The 12,220-nt window shown below is 41.1% G+C and overlaps 1 protein-coding gene across 1 annotated transcript in view; it reads left to right on the top strand.

Moving 5' to 3' along the window:
* Nucleotides 1-3,540, top strand: part of LOC311217314 (alpha-2-macroglobulin-like protein 1) — a gene marked incomplete at both ends in the record, with an annotated part of 28,950 nt that extends 25,410 nt beyond the window's left edge. Inside the window, 5 exons of the mRNA XM_084299286.1 lie at nucleotides 653-743; nucleotides 1,441-1,509; nucleotides 1,820-1,922; nucleotides 3,079-3,120; nucleotides 3,533-3,540. Of these exons, the coding sequence (XP_084155412.1) occupies nucleotides 653-743; nucleotides 1,441-1,509; nucleotides 1,820-1,922; nucleotides 3,079-3,120; nucleotides 3,533-3,540 (313 nt within the window). The remainder of the gene's footprint in view (nucleotides 1-652; nucleotides 744-1,440; nucleotides 1,510-1,819; nucleotides 1,923-3,078; nucleotides 3,121-3,532) is intronic.
* Between the last annotated feature and the right edge of the window lie 8,680 nt (nucleotides 3,541-12,220).

Below are 12,220 nucleotides of genomic sequence, written 5' to 3' on the forward strand. Positions count from 1 at the left end.
TTCACATTAGAATACTCCTAATTTTTGTTTTTCAGCCAACTATTCACATTACGTTGATTCGTGACATATTCAAGGGAATACATCAGGATGCTTCCCTCAAGAATGTCAACATAACATTCTTGCTGATTAGCATTTCCTCAGTTAAACATCCTTTAGACATCTCCAAGGCCTAGGTAATCTCGCCCTTTCCTCAAAGTACATATTTTATCTCTTTCACACAAAACAAAAGTTAACTATACACTGGTATCACAAGAAGATCATGAAGTGAGAGCTAAGGCCGGGGGAAGCAAGGGAAACACATTGGCAGTGGCTTGCATAATCACAGCAACCATCTCAGTCAGCTCAGCAGCTCCCAGAGCACTGGGAAAGCAAGAAAATGAGACCAGTCTGCTCCCTATCTGTAATATCACAGATAACTTCAATTTTTGTAGAGGGCAGTGTGAATATTAAGCATCATACATTTGCTGCACAATCTGTTTCCATATTGAGCAAGCAGATGGGGCATAGGACTTTTTCATTTCTCCTATTAGCTAGGCAAGCTGCTGTGCTTTCACATCACTGTAGAGCATACCAGAATTTGGACCATAGTCCATCACTGGAAATGCTGTGATGCCCTCTGCATCTAATGTGCTTCTCTCCTGCCTTTCTTCAGTTACATCGGGGACCGTGGGACCAGTAACATGGCCCTGGTGGAGGTGGAGATGCTGTCAGGGTTCATTGCTATGAAGAGGTCTGTGAATGCGGTAAGACTTTTTCCTCTGTCCTCCTCTGAAGATAAGATCTACTTTCCAGATGTAACTCAGCCAGAAATATCCAAACCTCTAAGAACTGCTGAAATACGGTAGCTACTGTGAGGTTATCTTAATATAAGATAACTAGATGAACCAAGTGCAGATATAGTGTACTATTTCACAAGGTAACTTTCTGCTTACTGAACTGATTGTGCAGTTTTGTCATGTCCAGTAGTGAAGGTCACGTATGAGGAAAGAAGTTAGAAACGAGCCAAAAAACACCTACTTAGAACCATTTGGGATGCACTGAAACTCCTCTCGGTTACCAGTGCTATTTTATTTGGAGGGATACTCCATAAATAATTGTTAAATCTCATTGAGTTGCTTAATGACTTGCTTCAGTGTTCCAGGAAATAGTTAAAAGATCCATCATATTTTCCTATTAAAGGGCTTTACCTTTTCTACAAGTGCTGAAAGTAGGATCACAGCTCAAGGACGTTAGTTCCAAACCTGAGAAAGTCTTTTCTAAGGCTCTGTGTGCTCCCAGCAAATATCAATGCCCTTATAGTTAGGAAATGCAGACCTTCCCTTATCTAGGCTAAGTGCCATAATTAGCAGTGGTACACTGACAAATATCAAAGTATGTGTGAAATAACAGGCAAGTCCAACGAGCTGATGCTAACCAAACATCTCTTGTCTTCCAACATAGCTGGAGAAGGTACTCTTTGTGAAAAAGACAGAGATAAAAACAGACAGAGTCACAATCTACTTGGAAGAGGTAAGGGGAAGACCACAGGGATCTGCTCATTCAAGTAGTATTCAAGCGCTACTACTGCAACAGCAGAACTTTGTCTTGGGTGTCTCATAGTAGCAGCAGCAGTGTTTTGTGTTGGGACTTTTAGAGATCAGAAATACAAATCTCTAGGCTGGTCAAGTAAGTCAAAATTTTGACAAAAGAGGAAGGGGCCGGGGGGGGAGAACATTTAAAGGTGAATAAAGAAATCTCTGATGCAGGGGGAATAAAGTTGGGATGCAGATGACTTTGAGACGGTCAGTGCATTTCTGATCCTTTCTGTTCTTCCCTCCAGCTGGATAAGACTTCTCTGAAGCTTAACATCTCAGTGGAACAAGATATTGAAGTACAGAACCTGAAACCAGCAACAGTGCATGTCTATGACTACTATAAGCCAGGTGAGATTTCAGTGGCATAGGCAGAGGGTCACTATCTTACCCCCCGCTCATATCCTTTATAACCCTTACTCAGTGCACTTCTTCCAGCAACTCTGAGCTTGGGTTTCCTCTGTACAGAATTTCTACATTCATGTTGCAGAATCATTTGCTTTTCTCTCCCTGTACATTTCTTGGGATGAGACTGATGGACACTGCCGTTATCTTTTGGTGTACATGTATTCAAAATTACAGTGTTTTTTGACTTGCTCTAACTTCAGGCTAGGTCTCTGAAGAAAGAAAACTTCTTTGTCAATTTAACAGGTCTTCTCCTTCTTCATAGCTCTCTTGAAAATATTTAGGAATTTGTTTAAAATCAGTGTAACGTGCTGCCACCCTGACCCATCGTAAGGCAGAATTTAGTTCTATGCTTTTCAGATACAGTGTAATAATCCTGCTACCCACTGGGTGCTGTCACATCTGAGAAGATATTAGGAAAATAATTTCTTATCCTTTAAAGCTCTAAATGAACTATTAGCACACACAAATCTTGGTGTTATTGTGAGCCACTCTCTGATTATTCCATGACCAGTATGAGGCGAAACAGCAGACATAACAATAAGAATTATTAAAAAAGAATATGAGAGCAAAATGTGAAAGGTAACACTGGAGATTTAGAAAGCTGCACTGTAGGTCTACATGTTGTATACTGATTTATTTATTTATTTATTTATTTATTTTTCCCCCTCCCACGCTATGTCAAGAGGAGGAGAATTCTTAATCCTGCCTTTACAGACCTAAATACTGTCACCTGATATGCTCTCTTTGCTATCCCATCCTCTACCAGAAGTTTTGTGCTTAATATGTACACTTTAAAAACTGTTATATGACAAGAGATTACCAACTATCAGTAAAAAATGAGGCTTCCAGGAAAGCCTACTGAAAGGTTCTCTGTTTAAAAAAACGTTCTTCTATTAGAAGGCATCACACTGTGTAATAGTACCTTTTATAGCTGGAGTGGACATGTGTGAAGGAAAATTCTAGAAATTTTTTGTTCCTGTATTCACAACCTGAAAAATTAAGGTAGTGGGATGGTTGTGTTAAAGAAAAAAGCTTGGCATTATCTTACCATGTAGTTCTGCAGCTCACCATACATTCTTTTTTTTTTTTGTTCCTACAGATGACCGCACAGCAAGAGAATACAATTCCCCTTGCAGTTCAGGTTAGTGTTAGTAGGCTTTCAAGATGGGAACAGATGAAATAGTAGGATCAGAAAACTGGCTGTAAGCAAGCAAAGCAGCCTGAAACCACCTCTGTTCTATATTTAATTCCATCAAGTGCTAGATGGACTGCACGTTGAATTGAAATCTACTGTATTAGTTGTGGACACTGATCTCAGTGTAGACCAGGGTCTGAACATACCATAGAGAGTTTAAAGGATCCATTTTTATTCCATTTCCATATATCCCTCACGTGTGCAGTCCTCACAGTATCCCAAATCTGAATGCAACTGGAAATGCCTATGTCAATGACAAAAATATGTTGCAATTCATTCCCTATGACCTCTTGGCCCTTTGACTTGTTCCTAAAAATTCATTACGCACTGTGTCTTTTCTTGTTCTTTCTTTCTGCAGATGTCTAGATGGATTCCTACCAGAACTCCATGGCTCTGGAACCAGCAATCTGAGTTTCCCACTTCCAAAAGGAAAACTTCATTGCTTTGGCTCTACTCTGTGTACTCTGCTGTACACACTTGTGTTCTGTTGGATGCACCCTGTTTCTTCTGATGCCCTAGTTTTTATGTGAAACATGACTTGACGTGCAGTACTTTAGGTTCAAGTGAAATAAAGTACACAGAACTTGAAAAGAATGCAGTGACTTGATAGTTGATGAAATCTGCACAGAGTTCAATGTCTGAAAAAGAAGAGAGAGAAACATTTCTTAGGTCATGATTACAAAATTTTCTTTTTGTTGTCATATTGGCTTAAGAATTCCTTTCCTCCCTGAGTCCCATCTCTGGGATACCTTTTCAAATGTTTTAACACAACATTGTGTTTGCAGTCAAACTCCAAGCAAAAAATGTAATTTTTAACCATGTTCTGGGGTTGCTACATGGCATCTTTCTTTCACAGCTGAAGAGTAAGAACAGGCAAAGGAAAGCCAAAGGAGAACTACTTTGCCAGATCTCCAGACAGTGTCCTATAAAGGGAGGCCATTAGGCCAAAATAATTCTCTCCAAATTCTCTATGTGTTGTGCAGACACTTGTTTGTCTCTAGTTCTTATGTCAAGCTGGAGTATTTTAGAAATTCCATAAGGGTGTGATCCTGCAGATCTCTCTTTCAGATCCAAATTCCATTTCTTGGGCTCCAGGATTTTCTCTCAATGCCAACCACTTTCAATGCTACAACCAGCTTGTAGTACCAGGACAACGGTAGTACTGCAGGATGGGATCAAGATCACAATTAAGACCCCGTGGCAAATACTGGTGAATAAGCAGAACTGCACCTGTCCTCAGACTCCTGAATAGGTCCTGAATAAGGAAGGTGAAGAGGGATGAGCACAGAACAATTCCATGCATAGTGTAGTTGGTGTCCTTTTCATTGTCATATCTCCCTCTGAATTGTAGTGGTTCCCTTTTTTTGCTTGCCTTTTTGCATACCCATGCATTGAACAATATATTCAGTGTTAACTACACCTTCTTTACTATCATCTCTTGTATTGTGCACCACTACTCAATGTCGATCTTTTTTGATAAACAATCTGAATTGACTGTCTATCTAGGAGTGATTTATGGAACTGTTTTCCTTTTCCCTCTCTCTTTCTCTCTCTCTCTCTCTCTCTCTTTTTTTTTTTTTTTTTTTTTTTTTTTTTTTTTTTTTTTAATGCAGGGCCAGTCACTCCCCATGTTGGAACTCTAATTTACATGACTTACTCCCACTTCCCACAGAATTAGTTTCAGTTTTCACATTTCAGGGAAATATAAAGTGAAGCAAGTCATGTGACCAGGGTTGTTTGGGGAAGTTCACTCTTTCCGTGAACTACTGTGCTGGGTCTGGCTGGGTCTGGCTTCTTTCCATAGTATTTTCTTCTCCTCCTCTTCTTCTGAGGAAAAGGAGTGAGAGAGCAGTTATGGTGGTTTAGCTGCCCTGTGAGGTAAATTTACCACATCACTACTTGGATAGTAAATCTGTTTTTTCTCCAACCACTCAGAGTATCTGCCCATAAAGCAGGCAGAGCCAGTCATTCTTCCCCTACTTGTTATTGTTCTGAGTTTTATTGTCCAGTAGGGAGAAGAAAAAAATAAAAATATAAATTCCACAAACATTTGGTGTGAGGCAGAAAACTTGAGAAAGTAATTTTTTTGGCAACTGATACAAAAAGAGGACACGGCTGAGCTCAAAAGGTCAAAAAAATGAACAAACTGCATGGGACCTCCAAGCAGCATTCCTCTAATATTGGCCCATCCTGGGAGTCAATAGGTACGGTCCGATGGTGCTCCTTTGCCACTGGATGGGAAAGGACAAGGGAGCAACGTGGGCAGCACAGACTCCCAGTTGCCTTCCTGGCAGGTTTCCTACTCTGGATATTTGGGCTGGACAGAGGAAGATTAGGTAGCATGGTGCTTTTACCTGGTTGAACTTCAGATAGGAAGTTTGTAAATAAAAATAGAAGATTGTAACACAATGCACTTGGTGTGCACATGTGCCAGGATCTCCTGCCCCTTAATAGACACATGTCAAGGGTCTATTTTTCACCTTCTGTCAAGTAACAGCCATGAAGTTACATCTGAGTAGAAACAAGCCTACCAAGACTCCTCTCCTAATAAAAAGTCTTGCTACCTTGCATCTGGGTGGGGTAGTTAAGTAAGGAAATGAAGTACATGAAATGTGAGTACAAAAAGATGTTTCCGGGCTGTGGTTTCATATCAGATTGGTGTTGTTCAGCTGCACATGAGAGGCTGAGGAAGTTGGTAAAACAGAGGGTTTGAAAAGGCCTGCTGCAAGCTTCCTTAAGATAGGAGTCTACAGTAGATGTCAGTGAAGTCTTTGCCTCTTGGAGCAAACACTGGGGACTGTGATAAGTGGCTAGTCTGTGCAGTAGTTGAGTGACCTGAAGCTTGCTCAGTTCTGCTGAGTGTAGAATAGGTGCTCCCTATTCTAGGTGATATCCATTAGAAACACCTTCCTGTGCCAGAAAGAAACTTTCAGTATGTATAAATGAAGGTGGGGTATGAATAACTGGCAGATGGCCAGGAGACTTCCTCTCATCACCTCACCACAGCAGCTTTCACAGTTTGGTTGCCCAGATGGCCTGGAGGCAGTTGAGAAACTTCCTATACCTCCTATAAAGTTCTGCTGCTTCAGACCGAGAAAAAAAAAAAAAAAAAAAAAGCCTGAAAAACACAATACAGCTAACAGGAAATCTGGTAAGTAGCATCTCAGCTACCAAGGGGTTTTTCTGAAAAGCAAAGCTCTTAAAAGGAGTGAGAAACAGCCCCCTTAAAAAGGAGAACTGTAAGCATGTGAGAGGGCCCTGAATAGATTCTGACCTTGTTAGGAAGCTCGTATCAAAAATAAAATCTATTTAAAATCTATACATGTAGAAGACAGTTGGCATGCTGAAGAGATAGGGATTTGCTGAAGCATTCATAAAGGTTTGGTGAGTGTGGCTTACTTGGACCTTTGTGGTTATCTGCCAGTTTCATTCAAATAGGGTTGAAAGACTGTACTGCTTCTAGTGAGTCAGAATAAATCACTAGGCTTTCACAGAATGTTTTCACAGAGTTTATTTTCTCTGAAATACACCCTAATAAAGAGGAGTTAGGACATAGGACAGGAGGGTTCTATGGTTTTCTGTATCCTGATACTTTGAACACCTACTTATGCTTAGAAAACACTTTGTCTCTAATCTTGATACAATATTCAGTAGGTATCTGGATACCTACTAGAAGTTGGGCTTCTTGCACACCCATAAAACCAAAAACACTGAGCTGTGTCAGAAAACAACCCTTCACTCTTCATAAAGGAGAATATTCAATGTCTATTTAGCATTTGGGACTTTCTGGTCACTACGTCTCCCTGTTGATCACTCTCTTGGCAAAATCTTCTTGGAAGCTTGGACACATGCCTTATTCCCTGGATACATGCATGTTACCATATACTCAACAGACACGTGCCAGTTTGGAGACAGAGCAATGTGCTTTGAATCTGCCTGCCTTGTTTTTCTGATTTTAGCAAAGTTTAGCACAACAGCAAAGAAATACAAAACTGCAGAGCTGTAGTTTGGAGTCGTAAGGCTTGTTATTAGGAAATGTTGTACAGTATACAGATTCTAAAGTTTATTCCAAGATTTCCTGCTTCCTTGTGAGGTGCACAATGGCTTAGATTTTTCTCTTGCAACTGCAGGGCAATGACAAGCTTTTTAAGTAGCTACCACTGAGAACTGTGTGAGACTACATGGATCCATCTCATGATTTGTAGTGTCTCTGTGCAAGGGAAGCATACTTTTAGACTTGCATGCAATGACTTGCTGTTATTTAATCTTATTCCATTAGTTACTTCTTACTAAACTCAAATAATGGCATCAAGGTGTATCAACCCACAGGTAAGGCCAAAACATCTGTCAAGATATCAGCCCACAGATAAAACCAAGATATCCAATAGATTAATATTTCTTAAGCTTTCATCAATAGATATAATTTTTTTTTTTAAGTATGCCTGGATTTCCTTTGTTAACCTGTTTTGATTTACTTTAAGGGTAAAGGCCTTGGAATGTGGCTTACCTTTGACATTCGGAGGCTTCTTTCCTGAGAAAAGTCACAATTTGTGACTTCATGTGTTGTACCTTTTCACAGATGATGTCTCATAGTGGGCCTATTCCCACTCTAACTAGAGGGTCATGCAATTTAAGTGGTATGATATGCTGACAAACAATTAAATTCATACAGTCTTGATGGCCAGGCCCAGTAACATCTGGAAGTATACTGGTATGTATCAGCTTTTGCTTGTTGATCTGCTTTTCCTTTCATCTGTAGTTCACAATTTAAAGGCAGGGGAGAGGTGAAGCCTGCCTTCAGGGTACGGCAGGTAACTGCCCCTTGGTGTTGGCTCCTTAGACACAGACAAAGCATTCCGATCTTCCCCTTATGTTTTCCAACATCCCAATCACTGCAGGGAGCAGAAAGGTGATTTGGCATGCATTGGCCTGTTTTGTTGTTGATGTTTTTGTCTTGAGGGATGGGAAACAAAGATGAGGGGATTTGAGGTTTTGGCCTCTGTACTATCTCAGCTCACAAACATGGAGAACCCTTGTCATGGTAGGAAGTGCAGATTCACACTAGGATTGGTTAAACAGGAAACAAACTATAGGGTATATAGGGTAAGGAAGGGAGAGATGATACTATATAAAGACTTATAAGAAATGCAAAGCTGGAGAAGTAGGAGGACAGAAGCCAGAACAGCCCACTGAGTCTCTGCTCAGAGAGAGGACAAAATGGCAGCTACACCCTGGCATGGGTAGGATCATCTGACCACCTTCTTCCTTCTGGAGATGGTGTTGGGACAGATTTGCCAGGGCTAGCAGGAAGCTGATGAAGAGTTCCAGTGACATTATGAGGGTGTGGATGGGCTGGTCTATGTGCGGGAAGGCATGGATACCAACAGAGATCTGGGCAGCTTGCAAGAGGTACAAGGTGGGAATATATTTGTCTTTGAGGCTTATCAGACAAGACTGCCAGCTGGAAGAAATGGGGATGAAAGGGTTGTGAGTTTGGCTAAGTAGAGAAAAGAAGCAGTGCTACCTCACCTAGTTGGGTCTCTCACACAAGCTGCAGGAAGCCTGTTTGTAATGAGTAGACAAAATAACTACCTCTTCCTTCTCAGAAACCTACTTGCATTTTTCCAAATGTGAATGTTGTGGAAACCGACATTCAGGCCGCATCTTGCAGGAAGGCAGTTATATCTGGAACTCTCAAACTCTTCCTGACTCACACCAACAGCCCTATATAGGAGAAAGGATCAATGAGTCCTTTATCATCTTAGAAACCCATCCTAAAAGAGGTGAGGTAGGTGAAAAGTGCTTGCAGTAAACTGACTGTCCAGACACACTGTGACTCCCACATGTAAGCCATGTTTTATAAGAAGCCATTATTAGGTACAGTTGTGTACACTTTGATTCTCATATCCAGTAATGATGGTCAGCAAGTTTTCATGATAATTACAGCACTGGAATGCCTAGTAAACCTAGCTTTCCTCTCATATCCTGTATGATGTGGAAGTACTGCCATCTGGCTAGAGCACTCACCAATCTACTCAAATATCCTCTTGAGAGTAGTCTTGGAGACACTGCAAGCTCCCACAAATTGGAACCAGAGCCAAACTAGGTAGGTGGAATAATGCTGTTATTTTTGCCACTACAGCAGAGTGTGGAGTACAACAGTTCTTTGAGGAGGTGGATAAATCACACATAGTCTGCATCAAGCTCACTGCCATTACTGTAGTACATGTATATAACAGGATCTAGCTATTACCGGACTAGCTTTGGTGCATGTGAACTACAATCATAGCAGTAAATGCAGTGTAGACTTAGCCCACTTATTCCAGGTTTACTGGGATGTGTCACGTCAACCTGTTTTCTGAACAGGAAGGCATCCCAGCCTTGGAGGTCAGTCTGAATCAGACTTCTCTCTCCCCTTGCATTCTCCATGCTATTGATCCGACTCTTGACAACTGAAGCTGAACACCATTACAAGCTGTCACGTTCCCTGAAAGTGCATATGAAAACTCCAGACTTCCCCATCACAAGAGAAAGGGTTTTCGATTTGAGGTGTCTGAAGTTGATTGCAGACTGCAGTGAATACTGGCAGACTGAAGTGAGTAAATAAGTATGGGTAAGGGAAAGAAGGCAAATACGGATACATAGGCTAGATGCCCATTTGTATGTTTGTACTGTATGATTCTGTACAGTACAGTATGCAGACGTATCTTTATGCAACGCGTAAATGCTGTTTACTTGCCTTTATATAAAGTTCCTTTGCAACCACTGTCTCCCTGATATTTTTTTTTTTTTTAAAGTGAACCAGAAGGTGCACTTCTCCTGTAGGACCACTAAGTGTCACCATCACTCCATAGCTTGCTCTGCAAGATGACGTTTCTCCAGCAAAATTCCTTTGCTGAAATAGGTTGGGATGTTGTAACTTGCTGAGAAGCTCGGGGTGGGGAAGGTCGGCACCTAAAATGTGAGAAAGCGATGCTGCCGATGACATGAATCCTGGATTATATTTAGGCATAGTGCTAGACAGGTTTCCAGCCAGTTCTTACCAGCCAGTTTCATGAAGTGTAGTGTGAGCCTCAATGAGAATAATTTAAAGATGGAACAAGTGCTTTATGAGGAGATACTAGAAAGGCTGTGATTCTATCATCTGATGAGCAGAATTTGGTGAGCAGATGGGGGATCGAGATCTACAAAAATAAAGAAGGCAGTGTATAAAAAGAATAGAAAACTGTTCTTAAGCAAAAAAAAAAAAAAAAAAAAAAAAAAAAAGATCTGCTTTCTTCAGTTCTGTCCATGATAGAACTGGGGGCATACGCTAAAACTGCTCAGTTTTTAGTTTTTAGGTGCTCAGTTTAAAACAAAGTACTTTACAATATAAGAACATGCAGCTATGGGAGTTGTAGGAGCAGGCAATATTGGCAGGTTCACAGGGCATGTAGACAAACTAATGGAAAACCAATCTATAAAGACACCAAAGGGAACAGGTAGTGATATATTCTCGAAGATCCCTACTATCCTGCTTAGTTGTGAGAATAGAACAAGGAGAATGGACTGTAGATACTGGCCAGGTACACCTGCTATCCCTAAAAAGTATTAAGTGCAGCTGAATCTGGTGGATTGAAAGATCCGGAGGCTTCCTTCCTTCCTGGACCAATGAATGGGAACATCATGCGTGTTTGAATTCCCACCAGTAGCAGAGTGGTGTGCAAATTCACAACAAGCATGACACAAGTTTAATACAGACAGGAGACAGTACTTTAAAGACACTCTACATAAACACAGCATGAATAGCCTGGTCTTGTTTCTAAGGATCAGTGGTCAGAGAAGCTTTCCTTCATAGACCTCTCTTGGGTTTTTGTCTCTCAAACCATTCACCCTACTTGCGGGCTAAAAGACTTGTAAGTTTATTAGTGTGTTACACACATGCACACAAAAGAGCACAGTCACACAGGAAATAACTGAAATGGTTTATTAAAAATATAGTACAGGCTGATGATCAGGTGCAAAACTTGTTCAGACCAGTGCACTGACCAGAAGCTTCTTACATAATTAGCAGCTTAGTTTACTGCTCTATGCATTTTCTCATGTGTGTTCATCTCTGACCCATCCTGTTCCCCCCATTTCCCTGCCTGTAATTATCCCAAACATACGGCTATAGTCCTGCAAATCATCAAATTCTCTTGTTCAGTTGCAAAATCCCTCTCCTCAGAGCATCCCATGGTAAGTCGTAATGCCTCTTTATTGCAGGAGTTCCCCTTTGTTTGCACAGATTCCAGAAAGAGTTTCTTCCCTTGAATCACCTTTAGTGGGTTTTGCAACAGGGACAAATGGCTTAGCCCTTGAGGCTTTTAGGAGTGGTTGATTCACAGGGATTAAGTTGGCTGAGTTCCCCGCCTTGTCATTGTTCCTTTGATCACTATCTGACCTTTATTTAAATAAATAAAAAAAATAAATAAATCAGTCAGATACTTTTCCATCTGAAAGAAAAAAGAACCCCAAGCATTTGGAGGAAGAAGCCTAAGCACCTTCCTGTATGGTGTGTTTTTCAGTTTTTCAGGCAGCAGTAAATGCCATTTTGATTCTAAATCAATGGGATCGACTTTGGTCCTAAATCACTGATCTCCTGTGAAATGATAGTCCAGGACTTGGACTACTGAATCAGATGCAGTGTTCTTGCAACACGAGGATCAAACTTGTTGCTTATGGGATTTATTATGCTCCTTGTACATGCAGGTGAAGTGAGGTTCCTTTCTGCTTTTCTTTTGTTTCTTCCCCCTCTGCGCTGGTCCACAGCCAGTCGTCCTTAGAGGAGACTCAGCAGCTCTGGTAGAGATGAGACACTAGCCTGACATAATAGGGAGTTTCTCCTGATGTTAGAAAGAATCCCTCTTGAAAAACAGTGCTATTGCTACAAATGAGTAGGAGTTTACCCTAATCGACCACCTCCCTAAGACAGGTAATCGACAGCAGAACTGATGTTCTTCATCAGTACTGAAGTGAAGCAAGGCTACAAAGTGCCTGTACCGCCTAGCTTCGCTCTTCATGGCTA

The sequence above is a fragment of the Netta rufina genome (assembly GCF_964035555.1).
Source record: "Netta rufina genome assembly, chromosome: 1".
NCBI lineage: Eukaryota > Metazoa > Chordata > Aves > Anseriformes > Anatidae > Netta > Netta rufina.